Source organism: Endocarpon pusillum (genome assembly GCF_000464535.1).
Source record: "Endocarpon pusillum Z07020 unplaced genomic scaffold scaffold7183, whole genome shotgun sequence".
Taxonomy (NCBI): domain Eukaryota; kingdom Fungi; phylum Ascomycota; class Eurotiomycetes; order Verrucariales; family Verrucariaceae; genus Endocarpon; species Endocarpon pusillum.
This window is the reverse complement of record NW_006916638.1, coordinates 161,136-178,225: the sequence shown is the minus strand read 5'-3', so window position 1 is coordinate 178,225 and position 17,090 is coordinate 161,136. Positions and strand designations below refer to the sequence as shown.

General features: G+C 50.9%; 7 protein-coding genes across 7 annotated transcripts; 3 read left to right on the top strand and 4 right to left on the bottom strand.

Moving 5' to 3' along the window:
- Positions 1 to 253: 253 nt before the first annotated feature.
- EPUS_05667 (uncharacterized protein) lies at positions 254 to 1,209 on the top strand (the record flags this gene model as incomplete). The annotated part of the gene is made up of 2 exons (XM_007807688.1): positions 254 to 987; positions 1,062 to 1,209. The coding sequence occupies 2 exons, from the start codon at positions 254 to 256 to the stop codon at positions 1,207 to 1,209; spliced, it is 882 nt and encodes a 293-aa protein (XP_007805879.1).
- A 1,724-nt stretch (positions 1,210 to 2,933) lies between these two features.
- Positions 2,934 to 3,917, bottom strand: EPUS_05666 (uncharacterized protein; the record flags this gene model as incomplete). The annotated part of the gene is made up of 1 exon (XM_007807687.1): positions 2,934 to 3,917. One exon carries the CDS (start codon positions 3,915 to 3,917, stop codon positions 2,934 to 2,936), a length of 984 nt encoding a protein of 327 aa, XP_007805878.1.
- Positions 3,918 to 4,213: 296 nt separating this feature from the next.
- Positions 4,214 to 5,275, bottom strand: EPUS_05665 (uncharacterized protein; the record flags this gene model as incomplete). The annotated part of the gene is made up of 1 exon (XM_007807686.1): positions 4,214 to 5,275. One exon carries the CDS (start codon positions 5,273 to 5,275, stop codon positions 4,214 to 4,216), a length of 1,062 nt encoding a protein of 353 aa, XP_007805877.1.
- Positions 5,276 to 5,808: 533 nt separating this feature from the next.
- Positions 5,809 to 7,476, top strand: EPUS_05664 (uncharacterized protein; the record flags this gene model as incomplete). Its single annotated transcript, XM_007807685.1, has 4 exons — positions 5,809 to 6,106; positions 6,251 to 6,352; positions 6,405 to 6,488; positions 6,542 to 7,476. 4 exons carry the CDS (start codon positions 5,809 to 5,811, stop codon positions 7,474 to 7,476), a joined length of 1,419 nt encoding a protein of 472 aa, XP_007805876.1.
- A 234-nt stretch (positions 7,477 to 7,710) lies between these two features.
- On the bottom strand, positions 7,711 to 8,261 carry EPUS_05663 (uncharacterized protein; the record flags this gene model as incomplete). The annotated part of the gene is made up of 2 exons (XM_007807684.1): positions 7,711 to 7,844; positions 7,946 to 8,261. 2 exons carry the CDS (start codon positions 8,259 to 8,261, stop codon positions 7,711 to 7,713), a joined length of 450 nt encoding a protein of 149 aa, XP_007805875.1.
- Positions 8,262 to 9,916: 1,655 nt separating this feature from the next.
- EPUS_05662 (uncharacterized protein) lies at positions 9,917 to 11,492 on the top strand (the record flags this gene model as incomplete). Its single annotated transcript, XM_007807683.1, has 6 exons — positions 9,917 to 9,960; positions 10,011 to 10,254; positions 10,331 to 10,629; positions 10,681 to 10,979; positions 11,047 to 11,355; positions 11,413 to 11,492. 6 exons carry the CDS (start codon positions 9,917 to 9,919, stop codon positions 11,490 to 11,492), a joined length of 1,275 nt encoding a protein of 424 aa, XP_007805874.1.
- A 1,008-nt stretch (positions 11,493 to 12,500) lies between these two features.
- EPUS_05661 (uncharacterized protein) lies at positions 12,501 to 15,191 on the bottom strand (the record flags this gene model as incomplete). Its single annotated transcript, XM_007807682.1, has 1 exon — positions 12,501 to 15,191. The coding sequence occupies one exon, from the start codon at positions 15,189 to 15,191 to the stop codon at positions 12,501 to 12,503; it is 2,691 nt and encodes an 896-aa protein (XP_007805873.1).
- Between the last annotated feature and the right edge of the window lie 1,899 nt (positions 15,192 to 17,090).

Sequence of the window (17,090 nt, the reverse complement as noted above, 5' to 3'; positions counted from 1 at the left end):
AATTCGCAACTCTTATGCAACGCACAGTAATTTAAGCCCTTGCTAACGTCACCTTTGCTGCTTCTAGCCTTTACTCAATCTCGTTCGTCCTCAGAGCCCAACCCGTTAAGATCCTGCTAAGAAATCCTAGGTTGCACAGGTGACCACCGCTGCAACCAGCCTGACGTACACCGTCGAAGACGGGACAAATTACAATGATGCCTATACAAGCCGTGGTGGTATGGTCAACGTCACAGATCTTTCATGCTATTATATGGAATTTATTCAAGACGCTTGCCCATCGCAAGTCACTGTTCAAACGGTGGCTCACACGTACGGCGAGATGATTTTGGCCTCTCGTCTCAATTCAACTTACACCAACATCACGGAAGTCCTGGAATCCAAACAGGCCCATCAGTACTACCACCGAAAGATTCGAAATCAACAACAGGTTACGTACAGATTCAAAGAGTACAATCCAAAGGATGTTCGCAAGGTCTACCCTTACTTTACGGACCGCTATATTACTGCGGAAGCTAGGAATTGTATAACGTACCATGAGACGGGCAGGGACAATAAAGATCCCCAGAATTTCACCTATACCAACGCCAACGATGCTAAGGACACCGGCACAATCACAATACCAAAGCACTCTCTGGGCAGAGAAGGTACCACGTACATATATCGAGGCTTCCACGACCCTACCGTTGCCGACCAACAGAGCTGTGGTCCTCGACGTCTTTGGATGTGGGCTTACAAAAACCCCTCCGGGCATCCTAAAAACCCTTCCGGGGACCCCAAAGCCCCACCAGAGCCATCTGCTTTCTACAAGTGTCCAGTAAATATTAGCGAAGTCATCAATGCCGATCCAAACCAACCCAAGCACTTCGTACCGGATGAAGTCGCGAAAATGGCTGCCGCATCAATTGCTATGCAGGGTCAATATTCAGGTCCGCCAGGTAATCGCAGTGAACAGGATTACCATTCATATCGATTCTACGCGTCAGGGTGAGTGTGATTAATTTGAATCCTGACAGAGTATTGATCATTGAATGCCTGCTGATTCCCCCTGCTTATCCCAGATCCGCATGGGAAGTCCACCACAAAGACGCTGACGAAGTCGGCGATAGATTTGCACTATTCGCGCTCGGCTCACTTGCTAATATGGCTGCATTGAACCCACCGATTCAGATCCCTGGAACCGTTCCTTATCTTTGGTCACAAAGTTAAGGTGTACGAGCCATGGTTTTCTATATTTTGGGCCTGCATCGTGCTCACACACTTCGTTGTTTTCGGTGCCATAATGATTGGGAGCAGAAACACAAGCAATAATGGGGTACTTTACTAGTACAGAGATGAACCCTATGTACGGACATTCAGATGAGTCTGGGGAGAGACTCGTAAGGGATCAACACGGAGTTAGATTACAGGACAATGCGTAAATTGCTAATCGTCCCCTTTAGCCGTCAAGATTCAATTTTCTCGCTTCGAGACAGAGCCATCCTTAGGAGCTACTAAAGCACATTTGTATTTAGTTAAGTAACGTATGGACAGCAAAGAAAGAGTGAATCTGAATATCTCCTGGTCACTAGCAGATGAGGTGCTAGAAGTCTGTGCACGGTTGTTGATATTTACCTCAAACTATCTAACGGACCCGCTAGATTATACCGAATGAGTAACCGGAGTCCATCGCTCGGAGCAGCAATGACAGCTTCTACTGCTAAGCGCGATCAAGTTTGAAGTCACCCCATAACCGATGGACAAGTTAGCTGCCATGCCGGAGGAGAAGCCGTCAGAAGACATGACGATTTAAACCTTTGCTGAGCTCGGGATTTATCCACCAAGTCACATGTACAGTACGATGGGGGTTGACCCTCGCATTCAACCATCAGCAGAAAGCGTGCATGCAGGGAACCGTGATTCAGGAACAAGTGACTACCTTCCTAAGTGGAGAGTACTAGTTTCATCTGAGTTTTCTGGGTTTGTAGCAAGCTCGGTGCCAGAGATTGTTGCAGAGGTAGCAGAGAACTCCAACCGATCGAAGCCTGGTCTTCAATCGAAGCAATTGCAGCCTGCAGTGTATCCAGTCAAATCAAATTAGTCAAATCAAATCAAATCACGTTTGTCAAATTAGTCAGATTGGGTCTTGGCAGAAAATTTGTATGTTGTGGCATATTTTGGCATATTATTGTTGAAAAATAAAAAGTCTTGGCGGACTCCTTTCCCGAGATGTAAATTCTTGCCAGTCTTCCTCACCAACCCATTCCTTACTAAGATTTGACTCGTTTGACAAATGAATCAAATGAACCAAATCGGCGCTAAATTTGGTTCATTTGATTTGATGGATACCCTGATTGCAGGCTACCCTCCTTAGCTTCCAGCCGTGGAAGGACCACCTTGCAGCATAAGGACGAAGGTTTTCAGAATAGAGGCGTACTCTTCGAGCCGAGAAGATCCTTCCTAATCAATATCGCAAAAATCTTGAAAGAGTTCGGGGTGGAATACACACGCGTGAGCACACAGGGAGAAGACTGAACTGATGAGAAACTTCGAATCATGGCGAACCGCTAGGTGTGGCGATGAAAGACGATGGATAGAATATTCATCGCACAAGGCGAGCGAAGGTGAGAAAAAAAATGCCGTAAGTCCCTGCCTGCTTGCGCACGTAAGATCCCGAGCCTCGCAGCTTAACTTATGCATATGTGAATCCAACTCCAGGGTTGAATACTGCGAGTAGTTAGAGCAGTCACGTAAAAGTGCCATGCGGTCTCTGTGGAGCTCAACTGACACGGCCAGTGATACCCATGAAGTTAGCCGATACAAACATCCATTGGATTCATCCGGCCCTAGACCTCAATATATGGAACGTAAGATACTCCATGAGACCGGGTTCACGGAGCCCCAGCTACGCAGGCTCAGATTCTTGTTCGGGTTGACTGAGAATGCTCCCGTTCTCACTTTCCAGCAGCACTCCAAGGTAGCATAGCTTTCTTTTCTTTGCTCCACCGATACACACCACCATCTCCGACGTTGTATCGATAGTAATTCTCGGTGCCTGCTGGTGTCATTGCTCGACGAAGTGTGATATTAATGCGACCCTTGTCTACATCTGCACCCTTGCGCTTCGGAATACTGTGCAGCCAATTGGCTTGGGTAGGACCGCGCATGAGCACCATATCCCCACTTGCGAGTGAAAGCTTTATTGGAGTTGTTTCCAGCGGCCCCTCGCCATTCTTCGGTGCAACCGGTTTGTGCTTCATCAAGAAGTCGCGTTTGGCTCCAAGAGTGAATGAGGCGATGGCAGGGTCTGGTCCGAGGAACCTTTCATCATCGCTATGGTAGCTGATACTGTCACTACCGGTGGCATAGTAATTGACGAGACAGAAATTGTATTCCGTATTGGTAGCTGCCTCAGTGACTCTTCGCAGAAAATCCAGGCATTCTGGGATTGGCCTGGGTTGACATTTGTACTTGGACTTCGACACGGATTTCGTCCTGTCCGACGCCTCTACGATTGAAGGAAGCTCCGCTGTAAACCGGCTCGTTTCGTCGATCCCAAAGACGGTCGTGAAGCGAGGCGTGTTAATTTCTGTTTGCTTTCCGAATCTTTGAATGGTATACTTAACGCGGTAAAAGAAGAGTTCCGAGCGTAGAAATTCAAACAATTCGCGCTCGATGGTCCGAGGTACAAAGGGCTGGAAATAGAGCAGATCAAGATGCAGCTGATTCTTGATCTCTTTGCCTGCATGTGTCACGAGGGTTTCTAGCTCTGCAGCAATATTCCGAGGCAGATTCGGTACGGCCCAAGGAAAGGTTGGATGGCTAGTGACGTCTGAGGATTGCGGCTCCAGGTTTCTGGTCGAGACTGATTGGTCTTCTACGGGCGCCTTCTTAGCTGGGCTTGCCTTGAAGAAGCCGTCAAGTGTCCTTTTCGACATTGATGCTTTTGATGGGTTTGATTTCTTGAACTGAGAGGCAGGACCATGTGTGGATGCCAATGTCTATTCTAGCTAGTAACCTGCGACGTCATGAGCACTGAGACATGTCCCTTTCAACGCGTACGCGCAATCACGTGGTATGAAAATTATTTTCAATGGACCCATCGACCCATCGACCCAATCTTCCAAATCGTAGGAGACAGCCACAACTTGTCCCACCATTTCCTCAATCTGACGCTTTCCTTTTCTGACGGTTGAATTCATTCCCGAACCGCCAACATTCGTTGCTACGGATCTCACAGCGTGAGAACTACCTTTCCACGACGTTGCAGCCGCCCATTCGCAAGATCATACGCTGCCCTTGCTTCATGAAGAGGCATTTCGTGAGCAACAAATACTTTTAAAAGTCCAAGATCTAGGGCCACAGAAAGCTGTTCCAGGTTTTCCTTTGAGGGTTCCACTATGAAGAATAGAGCCCTTACGCCTTGCTTGTCATGGGTGAATGTCTGTTCACGATGATTGCGCACGAAGTCTCCACTCGACGAGTCGATCGAAATGAGGATACCGTCATCTTTGATCGATGACCAGCAACGTTTCAAGGTCTCCCCACCAACGGCGTCAATGATGATATCGTATTCGTTCTTGACATGGTACAGGTCTTCATATTGGAGCACTCCAGTGGCGCCAAGCGACTTCAAAAACTCCTCATCGCAGGTTTTTGAGCTGGAGACCGCAACCACATGCATGCCCGCCAGCGCTGCTAGTTGCACAACATATGTGCCTACCGCGCCAGCTGCACCCGTCACAGCAATCTTCCGAGCTGACTCACCCTGATCCATAGCCCGAGATCCCGTTCTTGTGATCAATGAGAAGTCTGGCGGCGTCACCCCTGCTTTCACAAACAGAGCCTGCCAGGCGGTCAAAGCACTCACAGGCACAACAGCACTTTCAGCCCAGCTCAGTAGTTTCGGCTTCAGAGCCACCTGATCTGTCGTCGCAATAGCAAATTCGGCCCAGGTGGAGCCCTTACTCGTGTCAAGCATTCCGTATACTTCATCACCGGGCTTCAAGTCGGAGTCTGTTCTGTTTTTGTTGGTGCCTGGATCGTCTTGAACGGCCACCACAGTACCAGCAAGGTCATGACCCAGCAGTGGCAGATCCGTGCTATAGGTCTCGGTCCACGTCAATTCATCTCGGGTGACTGAAGTTGCATGCACGCGGATCAGTAGTTGGCCAGGCTTGTCCAAGGTAGGTACAGGTATGGTGTCCAGAACCAGAGCAGCGGAAGGTGCTGGATTGGTGGCAGAGAAGGGCGGCTCTGTTTCAGATTCCGGAGGGTGCACACGAATAGCTTGCATTATGGCTCCTCGCTTGACGAAGTTTCTTTCAGGATCTAGCACTTATTATGAGCTCTTAATTGTGACGGCCTTGTCCTTCTTCTTGGGACGTCCAAGTGGATAGTTTCAGTAATTTCCACCTGTGTAATCGCCTCTTTGAAGTTTCATGCTCTGTATTATCTGGTGCTGCATATTTCTTCATGAAAAGTGTTCAGGGATGAGCAGCTTCTCTGAGCTTTGAAGGCAATCGTCCGGATAGCCCGGCTGTGGCACAGACACAATCCGAACTCAATTCTGCATCGACTTCTCGGAACCAAATCCAGCTAGCTGTATCAGGCAGTGTGCTATCCTGTGTCAGTGAATGGGTTGCCTTCCTTGTTGAGAATAGTACTCCCGCGATTTAGCGTCATAGCTCCTGCTGCAGCCTTGGCAAAAGGAACACCAAAAATTTCCGCAACCCATCCAGTGACACAGGGGATATTTATCGACTCTGGACCACCTTTTAGCATCACTAATTTCCTATCATGATATAACCGACTCGATCTCGCTCGCACATGGCCATTCTCCGCTCCACCCTCCAAATCCCAAAATCTCTTCCCCGTCCCCGCTCCCCTAACGTAGCCATGCATTCGCCCCGCCTCCCCTCCGTCTTCCTCCCGCCCACCAACCGCTCGATGCGCGATCTCGACCGTTCGTTCTTCCAAAAAATCATCCCCATTGCCGCCGCGACGGTGTTTGATGATCGCAATATCAGCGCTGTCCGGGGCGAGATCCAGCGTGCGGGGAATTCGCTGGGTGTGTCTAGTCTCAAGGCGATCGTTGTCGATGAGACGGTGCCGGGGGGGAGGAAGTGTATGTTGTTGAGGCCGGGGATCGTGGCTGCAGGTTTGTTTGTTCTCTTTTCCCTTTTCGTTGGGCTGGATTGTGGTTCTTTTTGCGTTTCTTGCTTTCGATGAGAGGTTTGGTTGCTGATGCGTAGGTGCGTTTGGATGGTAGATCCCAAGACCTGGTCCCCTACCATTGCGGAGCTGGTGGAGAAGAAGCTGGTGGGAATTCGACCGTATGATCTCAAGCTGACCTATGAGGATTGGAGCATGCGTACGTGAGTATATGGGGACGGGTCTTCTAGCTGTTTGCTGAGATTAGCTAGATAACATCCTGGACGCCACTTTACCCGAGTTCGAAGAGGATGACAAGGAGACTCCAGCCGGGTTTTCCCTGGTTGGCCACGTCGGTAAGCCCTTTATCTCCAGCTGATATGTTACGACAATCTTTGACCAGTGCTAGCACACCTCAACCTACGGGAACAATATCTCCCCTACAAACACCTGATAGGCCAGGTCCTACTGGATAAAAACCCCAACGTCCGCACGGTCATCAACAAGACCGAAGACGTCGGCAGCACCAACCCGTACCGCACATTCCGCTACGAAGTCCTCGCCGGACCAGACGACATGGACGTCACCGTCTCCTTCTCCGGCTGCGATTTCCGTTTCAACTTCGCTAAAGTATATTGGAATCCCAGACTCCACACCGAGCACGAACGACTGATCAGTAGATTCCGAGAGGGGGAGGCAGTCTGCGATGTCATGGCGGGCGTGGGCCCGTTTGCCGTTCCATCAGGGAAGAAAAGGGTCTTTGTGTCGGCGAATGATCTGAACCCGGATAGCAATGCGGGCTTGAATTATGCGATCAAGAAGAATAAGGTTGAGGATTTTGTGACGGCGGATTGTATGGACGGAAGGGAGTTTATCAGACGGGCTACGAAGGAGCTTGCGGGTAGAGATACGATGGTTATTGTACCGCAACGAACGATGATGCCGAGGCAACGGCAGCGGAGGAGCAAGAGCCCGCCCTGGAAGGCTTCTGTGAGAGTCTTGAAGGCACCCAAGACCTTCCAGCACTATGTCATGAACCTGCCGGCAAGCGCAGTTGAGTTTCTAGATGCTTTCAAGGGCACATATGCTGGGCGGTCAAAGGAGTTTACTCCTTATACGGAGACGAAACTGCCTATGGTACACGTGTATTGCTTTTCGGAGCAGAAGGAGACAGAAGAGGGAGATCGGGTTGCTGTCTGCGAGCTGGTGTCCAAGCATTTAGGGCACAGGATATTGCCCAGCACGCCTGACACGGAGATTCATTTTGTGAGGAAGGTGAGTCCGAAAAAGTGCATGTTTTGTGCTAGCTTTAGACTGCCGCCTGAGATAGCTTTCGCTGAATGAGACTCGATTGCTCCATTTACCGTTCTCATGTCTTGATAGGAAGGATAGGAATGGCAATAAACCTGTTCTGGTTCATTTCTGACTGCAGAAAAGTAGCCGTATATGTAGTCACAGAGAGGATTTGTAACGCCAGTTTCTGGGTATCATCAAAAGCAGTCACGGAGGAGCATGCCTGCGTTACAAAATGCCATAGACATCATCATTCCCACCACCATGGAGCCAAATTCCAAGTTCTTACCGCTGCTGAGCCTGGAACTTCAACCTCTGCAGCTGCCGACACAGATCTTCCAAATCATCATCGGACAGCTTCCCCACCAAGCTCGGTATCAAAGTCTTCGCCTCGTCCGCACAACTCGGCACCAGGCTCCCTACATCAGATCATTAGCCATGAGCTCATTTTCTCCACCCCCCCCTTTCTACCCGCTTCCTCCTTGGCAGGGGACAGAACAAAAGAAAGACATAGACCCACCAATAGCGCTCTTCTCAAAATTCGTCAAGCCCTTCCCGCCAAACACGTTGACAATCCCCTCGAGCGCCTGCGAATCCGGGATCTCCTTGAACACGCTGAAGATCTCGAGGTAGTCGCGCGTCTTGATCAGGGTCTCGGTCTCGCGCATCACCGCACCTTTCGACTTGCGCGTGTCGAGCGTCTTCTGCAGGATGATGCGCGCCTCGGAGATGTTGAGGCAGGGGATGTCGGCGAAGTCGCCGAGCTTGAGCGTTGAGGTCGCTTCGATGTCGGTTGCCGAGGTGGGCGACTGGCGGGAGGGCGCGGCGGGCGCCATTTTCTCTCCCTGTCGGCTTGGTCTCCTTTGGGTAGGGGGGAGTAGGGTGGTGCGATACGGCTTTGCGTCAGGGAGGTTGGTGATTGGGTCTTCCTCTTGCCGTGTGGTGCGCAGCGGGGGAAGCAAAGATAGGTCAGGCAGTCATGGTTAGCAGCGTGCAAAGGCTTAGCTGATTTTCGTCGTAAGTTCACGAAATGTGTGTGGCTGCATAAGCAAAACAATAATTCATGCACAGCTGGTTTGATTAGAGTGGAGTAGTTAGTACTATGTAGTAATGCAGGCAGTGGTCTGAGATCAGCCAAGCCACGATTCCACGCCGGAAACGCTTACTCGAATCAAGCAGGGCTTCGCGGCTATACTTCCCCAGCTTACCTGTGCTACCTATGTACCACTGTGGGGGATTCGTAGCACGGCGCTAGTATCTTTGTCTGGGAACGGGTCACAAACATGAAGGTCGAGTTTTGAGCAGTTAAGCGGTAAGGCTCTAGCCAACCACTGGGAACGATAGCTTAAGAAGCTTTTAGATATTAATGTGGCGCGGTATCAGAATTAGTTGTTACTAGCACCGTGCTACGAATGCTTGTGGCTTCTCCATAGTACGCAGTCAGTATAACCACGTGTCCCCAAAGTACTGCCCCTGCCGATCTATCACATGGTAAGATTGTTTTCCTGCGATCGGAAAAGGACAAAGGACTTCTGTACTACTGAGTACACACGTGGACGCTGGACAGGCGACACTACACAGCTAGACTCAGAATCAGTGATCCTACCGAGTGTAACAGTGACATCACCTCGTGTCCTCTGGAGCAACGGTGGTCTACACGGTGGTGTGAGGCTGAGCTTCTGATAGACATGGACCTCCCAGGATGACATTCCTTATCCTTAGCTCCAGCATCCTCCATGCGTCGTCACACAGAGTCGCAAAACTACCTCGACGCAGTCCAGGCAGCTGCATAACGAGAATGACGACCAGGTCTCGAGAACGGATGTATGTTTCGGTTGACTTTAGAAGCATGCTAATGCCTTCTCGTCGCACGATCTGGATTGTGGTCGGTTTAGGATAACTGTTCCAGCGCTTTATAGGTGAGATGAGTCTGTTCGCTCATTAATTCAAGCAAGCCCAAAGTAGACAGATGCCCATAACATGCTCAGCTGAAGCCGTTCCGTGAGATCGAGGTACATCAGCCGAAACCTTGCCGGAATGGTTGTTTTATGGATACGGCTGGTATCCCCCGAGCTAACCATCCACACAATGCCCATAACGCCATGGCGCAGCTGTCTCGGACGTCTACAACAAACGGCCTATAACAGCCGAGGCAATGCTCCTTCTTCGAATCTAGGACATCCTGAGTGGCTCGTGTTGCATGTACGAGAAATCTCTCTCCGTGCACGGGCAAGAGTATCTGGGACCGCCTGACGAAGAAAATGACAATGAAAAATAGTTTTGCAATGATGCCTTCCACGCAAGCCGGCACGGCTGAGGCTGGGATCGTTTCTACTTACCGCTCGCGAGCAGCCAGAGATGCTCTGCTTAAGAGTATCGTAACACGCTCCTCGGCCCTGGGGGTTCCATACTCAATCGCATATTTTGAATCTTCCCCTGCAAATCACCACTTCACCATTTGACGACCAACACTCATCATTTAGCTCTCAAGATGGCTTCTCCACTGGATCTCAACAATATTCAGGGAGATATCTTGTACGTTCACGTTGTCGTATCGTCATTCGTTGCAGACTCATGCTTCACAGGAAAGGTTTCCCCAAGAAGACCGAGACCTTTTATTTCTTCCGCATTGACGACAATCGTGTCAAGGAGTTTCGTGAACAGCTCACCGAACTGGTACCCTTGATCACCACAACAAATCAGATCAAGGACGACCGAAGGAAGATCGATGAGAACAAGAAGAAAGGTGCAGAGAGGCAACATGGCCCTCCAAAGCTGTTGAAAATGTGTGGAGTCGGTCTAAGCTTCTCTCACAAGGGGCTGGAAAAGGTAGGTCGTAGTGTCCGTCACGGTACCGGATTGTAACACGGCGTGTTGCTGATAATTCGCTCTTCGCCCATCACAGATCGGAATCCGTGATGATATTGGCGACGCCAATTTCAAAGACGGTATGCTCGCTGATGCGAAGGATCTTGGCGACCAAGGATCGTTCTCCTCGGACAAATTTGACCCAGATTGGATTCCTGAATTCAAGGAGGAAATCCACGGCCTGATCCAGGTAGCTGGCGATTGCCACGACACCGTCAAGGACAAACTGGAAGAAATCAAAGACATCTTCTCGGTTGGTGACGATGACGCCACCATTCACAAAGTGTTCAGGGTGACTGGAGATATAAGGCCCGGAGCTCATAAGGGTCACGAACAGTAAGTATCGTTTGTTGCAGAATTTCCTAACGTGCTGACGACGGGGTGTAGTTTTGGCTTCCTCGACGGCATCTCGGACCCTGCAGTCCAGGGCGTGGACACTAACCCATTGCCAGGTCAGGAAACGATTCGTCAGGGCATAATCCTCCTCGGCCGCGAAGGTGATGAATTCAACCGGCCGCCATGGGCTGTGGACGGGAGTTTTCTCGCTTTCCGCTATCTCCCTCAACGAGTTCCTGAATTCAATGCGTTCCTGAAGAACAACGCTATCCCCATCCCTGATCCAAGCAAGCCTCCTGAACTAGGCATGGAGCTCCTTGGTGCTCGGCTTGTTGGGAGATGGAAGAGCGGTACGTCATCTGGTAGTCTTGATCCTGAGGATGGACAGAGATGCTAACGTGATGTTGGCGCGCGCAGGGGCACCTGTTGACATTTCCCCTCTTGGAGACGACAAGGCCCTCGCCAAAGATCCAAACCGCCGCAACGACTTCCGCTATGACCCACTTTCTCAGGAAAGGTGCCCCTTCGCAGCACATATCCGCAAGACGAATCCGAGATCCGACCTCGACTCCACCGAAGCCAACCGTATCATCCGCCGAGGTATCCAATATGGGCCCGAGGTCTCCGCTGCTGAAGCTGCTACGAAGAGAACCACCAAAGACCGCGGACTCCTCTTTGCCTGCTACCAAAGCAATATCGCTAATGGGTTCAAGTTCATTCAACAAAGTAGGAATTCCTTCTCCGGAACAGGAAGACGGAATGTATCGAGACTAACTGCTGTAGGCTGGGCGAACCGTGTCGACTTCCCATTCGGGAAACCCATAGATCCAGGTTTCGATCCCATCATCGGTCCAAACCAATAATCTGGGCGTGCGTACAATGTCAGGCAGCAATCCAAACGATCAGACCGCGCTACTCAATATGAACGAGCAGTGGGTTGGCACGAACGGGGGAGAATATTTCTTCGCACCCTCCATTTCCGCCCTAAGGGATACATTTGCGCTGAAGGAGGAGACCGAGCTGCGTTAGCGTAAGTAAAGGTTCGTGTCGTAGAGCGTAGTTCGCATCCGCATCAATACTGTCGGTCTTTGATCCATGAAGCGGGATGGAGAACTCGCTGCATTCCTTTCTGAACTCAATTCAATAGGGGATGATAGCGCTGTCCAGGACGAATTTCGTAATCATTCTGTGTGCTTTTCATGCGGAGATGGGGATGAACCTTACTTAGTGTGGTCAGTTATGTCACACTCACACAAGTCATTCATTCAATCATTCAATCAAAGAAATTTGCTCGCGAGCATTGAATCAAACCCAGAACAGTATCGCATCAATCACACGCTCACCTGCGTTGTAAGAGTGGAACATAAGACAATGAGACCATGTTCAACGGCCAAGGTTCAAGGCCATATTCATGATTAGTACTCCGTAGGCCAGTGATTCCAGCTCGATGATCTGTCCGATGACAAGCACGAGGCCAGAGCCCAGGTGTCTTTACTACCCTACTAGCAAGACCCAGTAACGAGCAGGTCGGCCATTTTCGGTCCGGGGTATGACTGAGATTATTGAAGTGGTGATGAGAGAAAGAGAGAGAGAGAGAGAGATCAGAGAGCATTAGTCAGGGCGGCGGGCTCGGAGCGGCAAGTTCTCATCTCTGACACAGCTCTCGACTAAATAGCCGCTGCCCATGATACTCAACGGTCGACCAAGGCACCAACGGTACCGTCGCTTGCGTGACAGCCGAGCGCAGGGCGAGTGTTACATATGGTGTACATGGTTGGCTAAGTTAGGCACAGAAGAAAACTTCTTCGTCACGTAGAAATTCTATTTGGCTTTACTTGGCCCAACCACAGGCCTGATCGCCATGGAGGCAGCTACAAGCCGATTTGGCCAGTCCAATACGGTCCCCTATTCCGATCTCGTTGCTCACTTCGTGCACCAGCAGTCTGTATTCCGGCTTCAGCGTTCGAAGCAGAGCCCCTCTCCCTGGTGGCCTGCTCAGAGGTGGAAAGCCCCATCCTACCACTTGACGGGCCGTCTATTCTCCTATCGGCACCACTTCCCGAAGCAGCCGCTCGCTGCTCACTACGCCCAGCTTGACCACTAGACGGAGTTGCAGCTTTCCGCTTGGCACCACTACTATGGGCAGTTCTCCCCTCCCTTGCGTGCCGAGTGTCCTTCTCAGTGATGTTAGGCCGAGCTCTAGTAGGTGTCATTCTGCCAGCCACGACTTCACCAGCCACACCCCAGTGCTTTCCCGGCCTGGTAATGATAGCGCCAGGTCGATGGCTGGCTTGGGCGGCAGCTTGGTTGTATAATGCAACATTCGCAGCATCCGACCCGGCAGCAGATCTCCTGCTGATGTTGGGTACGGTTCTAGCGGTAGCCAGACTGGGTGGGTCCGTTTGGGTGCAAGCCATTGTAGCACCACCCGCGGCGGGCCAACTATTAAGTAATGGAGGGAAAGACGACCTGGATATACCGCTGGATAAGCCGTGAGTAACGGATGAACCGGTACCCCAGGCGCCCGGAGGAGCCAAAGCAGGTCCAGGAACGCCGCTGGGTGAACCAGAAGCACCGCCAATCCTGTCACCACTCAAGCCAGGTAGCGGAGGCATAGAAGACCCGGGTAAGCCAAGGATTCGATCAATCGGAACTCCCCATGTGGAATTACTTGGAAGACCAGGAACAGGTAGACCCGTCCCGTAGGCAGGTGTGCCGACAGCTTGACCAGCAGCTTCTGTCCATCTAGTATTACCCACAGCTACCCTCGGAACGGCGTTCCATTGGCCAGCTGAAGGAGGAAAGAAAGTAGGGCCGCGATGGGCTAGACCAGCAGCGCCTCCTCCTACACTACCACCCGTAGGGCCACTACCGGCAGTATACCATGGGCTAGATGGCAAGGGCGGAAAGTGACTCGGTATGTCACCAGCTGGGGCAGTAGCGCTTCCCATTATACCACTACCCACAGCACCACTCGCTGCAGCAACTCCCTGACCAATTGGCGCAGGCAGAAATTGATCGATCGAACCATGGGCTGGACCAGCAACGCTTCTCCCTGTACCGCTACCAACGGCATTGTTGCCCGTGAGTCTCTGATAAGTTCCCCTTCTAGGCGTGTCATGTTGCGTTCCAGAATGGCAATAACCAGCAGCACCAGCACCTGCGCCACTACCCATACAAGACCAACCCACATCGCGGTGCGGATGGGTGGGTACAGATGGACTTGTGACGATTGGATTGCCAACGTATGAGCTGGCAGCGCCCTCCCGAGAACTCCTCCAGAGGCCAGCTATTTCCAGCTCGGCATCCTGCTCTTCAGCAGCCGTCCTTGCTGGTGCTGGTGGTGCTGATGCTGGTGCTGATGCTGATGCTGGTGGTGCTGATGCTGGTGGTGCTGGCGCTGGTGCTGGTGCTGATGGTGCTGGTGCTGATGGTGCTGGTGCTGGTGCTGCTGAAGTGCTCGCAAGACGCTGGTGGCTACTTGACCTTGGCAGGCTTGGGGGTTGTCTGCTGTTAGATGGACCGGCAGTGCCTTTTGCCGTACATGCACCGCTACCGGTGATCCTTATGTTTACATTTTGGTCAGATGTCATGACATTCATGTCACCACATGAACTTGGCGCCTCCCTTTGAGCCCGATTAGGATCGGAATTTCTGGTTCCCTCCTCAAGCAGAATCTCAACAGCACTTTCATGTGCGGCACGCTTTCCCTCGCTACCGGGGGTAGGCAAACTAGCAGAGTTTCGGAGAGCATCCTCGTTTGGCTCCATCCCTGGATACCACCTCTCGTGAGAACGTCCCTTACTTGAATTGAAAGCAGAAGCACTCCGGCCAGCACCACTGCTTACGATTAGGCCTGTACTATCAGCACTCTTCAAAGAAATAGCCTTGCCAAAGCCACTGCTCGCAGGAGCACTTCCTTGTCGCTTAGGCTGCCCTGTGATAGGCGACAGACCAGTAGCCCCAGAGGTGATGGTTGGGTGTTGACTTGTCGTCACTGAACCAACAGTCCTGTCTGCCAACGCGCTGGCTCTCTCCCTCCGCTTCACCTCTGCCAACCACCTATCCAGCACCGCAATGTCCATTTTTGTGTTGTCGATAGCCTCCTTCAACTGTCTAATTCCTTCTCTGCGAACAACGTCGTCTCCGCCGTCATCGTCAGGGTTTTTTTGTATGTCCTGTAGTTCCTGATGAAGGAGTCTGAGTTGGTCTCTTAAATTATTGCCCCGCTCGATCGCACCCAAAATTGCAGGATAGCTATATTCCTTATGCTGATTTAAGGACGGAATTATGCTGAGAGTATATCTCCTCTGTGGCTGTTTGTTGGAGGGTCTGTTTGAGGGGCCAGCACCTCCAGCCTCGATGTTCGGAGAGGGGCAGCTTGTACCTGTGGTAACGGATGTTGGGGTGGTATGGAGCCTATTAGAGGGCGACTCCTCAGTTTGATCTGGTTCAAGCGTTCGTATTTCTCTTGATTTCTGCACGTGCTTCTTGAGTGTAGATGCTGGTCGCAATGGCAGCTGAGGTCCCCTTTCGGGTGAAGAGGATGACGAAGATGACATGGTTGCAGCAAACTTTGGTCCTTCCGCCAGCTTCACGAGGTATCTAAACCAGAATTGGGGCAATTAGGTTTTTTTCGGTGGACAAGATTACGTCCTTGGCCATGGATTCTATCAGCGTTCGTCGAGCATGAAGAGGAAAGAAGTAAAGTCTTGGTTTTGCATTGGCCACTGCAGCGACGAATGTACTTGGACAAACCCCCAGCAATGAATCAGGACTGAACTTTGCAGCATGGCAGGCAAGGCTCAAGGTGTATCGATTGTGATCCGAGTAGCTCAGCCTTGAGCTCGAACATGTCCATACGATCGTGAAACACGGGTGTGGACAAATACCTGATCCCCGTTTCTAGCAGTGCGGATGCTATAGACGTCGTTTCACCGGCAAGTTGACAGTTCTAGTTTCGGAGTTCTAGTTTCGGGGTTCTAGTTTCGGGAATCCCATTATGGACAGACTGATAGATCATGCTCAAGATTACTGAGCATCTCGTGGAGGCTTGAGGCTCAAACGACCCTGTCACACCAGGGGCCAGTCTGTGTGCACCGGGCCATTTCAGTGCTGGCGGCCGCCGACGTGGGTTCTTGAAACCCAGGGCACGTCTGACCTGGGTGGGTTGATACTGAAAATACATCAACCTTGTGGATCAGAAATTGATGATGGATCTTTGTCGAGCGACGGGGTGATGAAGAAAGTGAAAGTGCTTGTCTTCTCACTTTGGTGGTGTACTAGTAGTGTTTCAAGAGCTCAAGGACCTCGCACGGCATGGCTGGGCAGCTTTGAAGTGGCCACTGTTTGGAAATAGAACAATTCTTCTGAAGTATACCTAGAAAGATTGATGCAACTAGACCAGACTGGATGGATCCCTGCGCGAGATTGGTGTTGGTTGTAGCTACTGGTAGTGAGTGTTCTTGCAAATCATATATATCACGAGATGATTTCGAGGTGTGCCCTTCAAAAAATCATGAGACTCTCCGCACAACCTGAAGCAGCATCCTGGGCGCCGAGATTCGTCTAATGAATTTTGTTAACCATTCCCACCTTCCCACCTTCCCACTTCCTCCTCCTCTTCTTCTTTATCTTCCATGCCGTTCGTATCTTCTCCATCACCATTTATCAATCTATAACTCTGAGAGCCCGGACCCGGAATATGGATACACGAGCACTATTCTGCTTCGTCTGAGGAGCGGGCGAGGAAGTCAAGTGCTCTTTGAGGTATGAGTTTCGGAACATGGCCTTTCTTTCTCAAATACGGCCTAAGATGTCATTTGTTGTGAGGGACTGAATAGCAAGTGGCTTGAATGGAACTCTTAGAACGTCCTGAGCTTGTCTAACAAGTGGACCAATCTATACCCATGTCACGTCAAAACATCTTACATATCTGGTTAGGCAAGCGGTCATATATTCCCAATCATTCATCTTGTAGTGGACATGGGTCACCAGCCTCCTCCCTATGAAAATGTCGGATCTCCTTTTCAACCTCATAAAGTCACTATCCTGCTACGTGCGATATCTTCCATTTTCAACGTTCATCTCCTCCTACTTCAATATGCAACCGGTCCCCCACCACTAGTCAAGTTCACGTGGAAACGAGTTAGCGAATAATGCGTGAAAGATAATTGGTTGCCCGGAGCAGAATTCCGCTCCAGAAGCAACACATCGATGATCTAGCAGCGGAGTAGGTAATCCCTACCTCTCAACTCCCTGTACATTGACAAGCATTGCGTTCGTATCCGTGACCTTGAAGGATGCAAGACTGAGTGGCCTGATCAACGAGTGCTTCCCCTCTACCCCACCACAACGTGGCAGGTTGTATGTATGGAGCAGACTGAACGTTAGAACAGTCCAATGCAAAGTGACAAACACTCGTCTCACTATCTACGTAGTATAGTGAAACTTGATATATA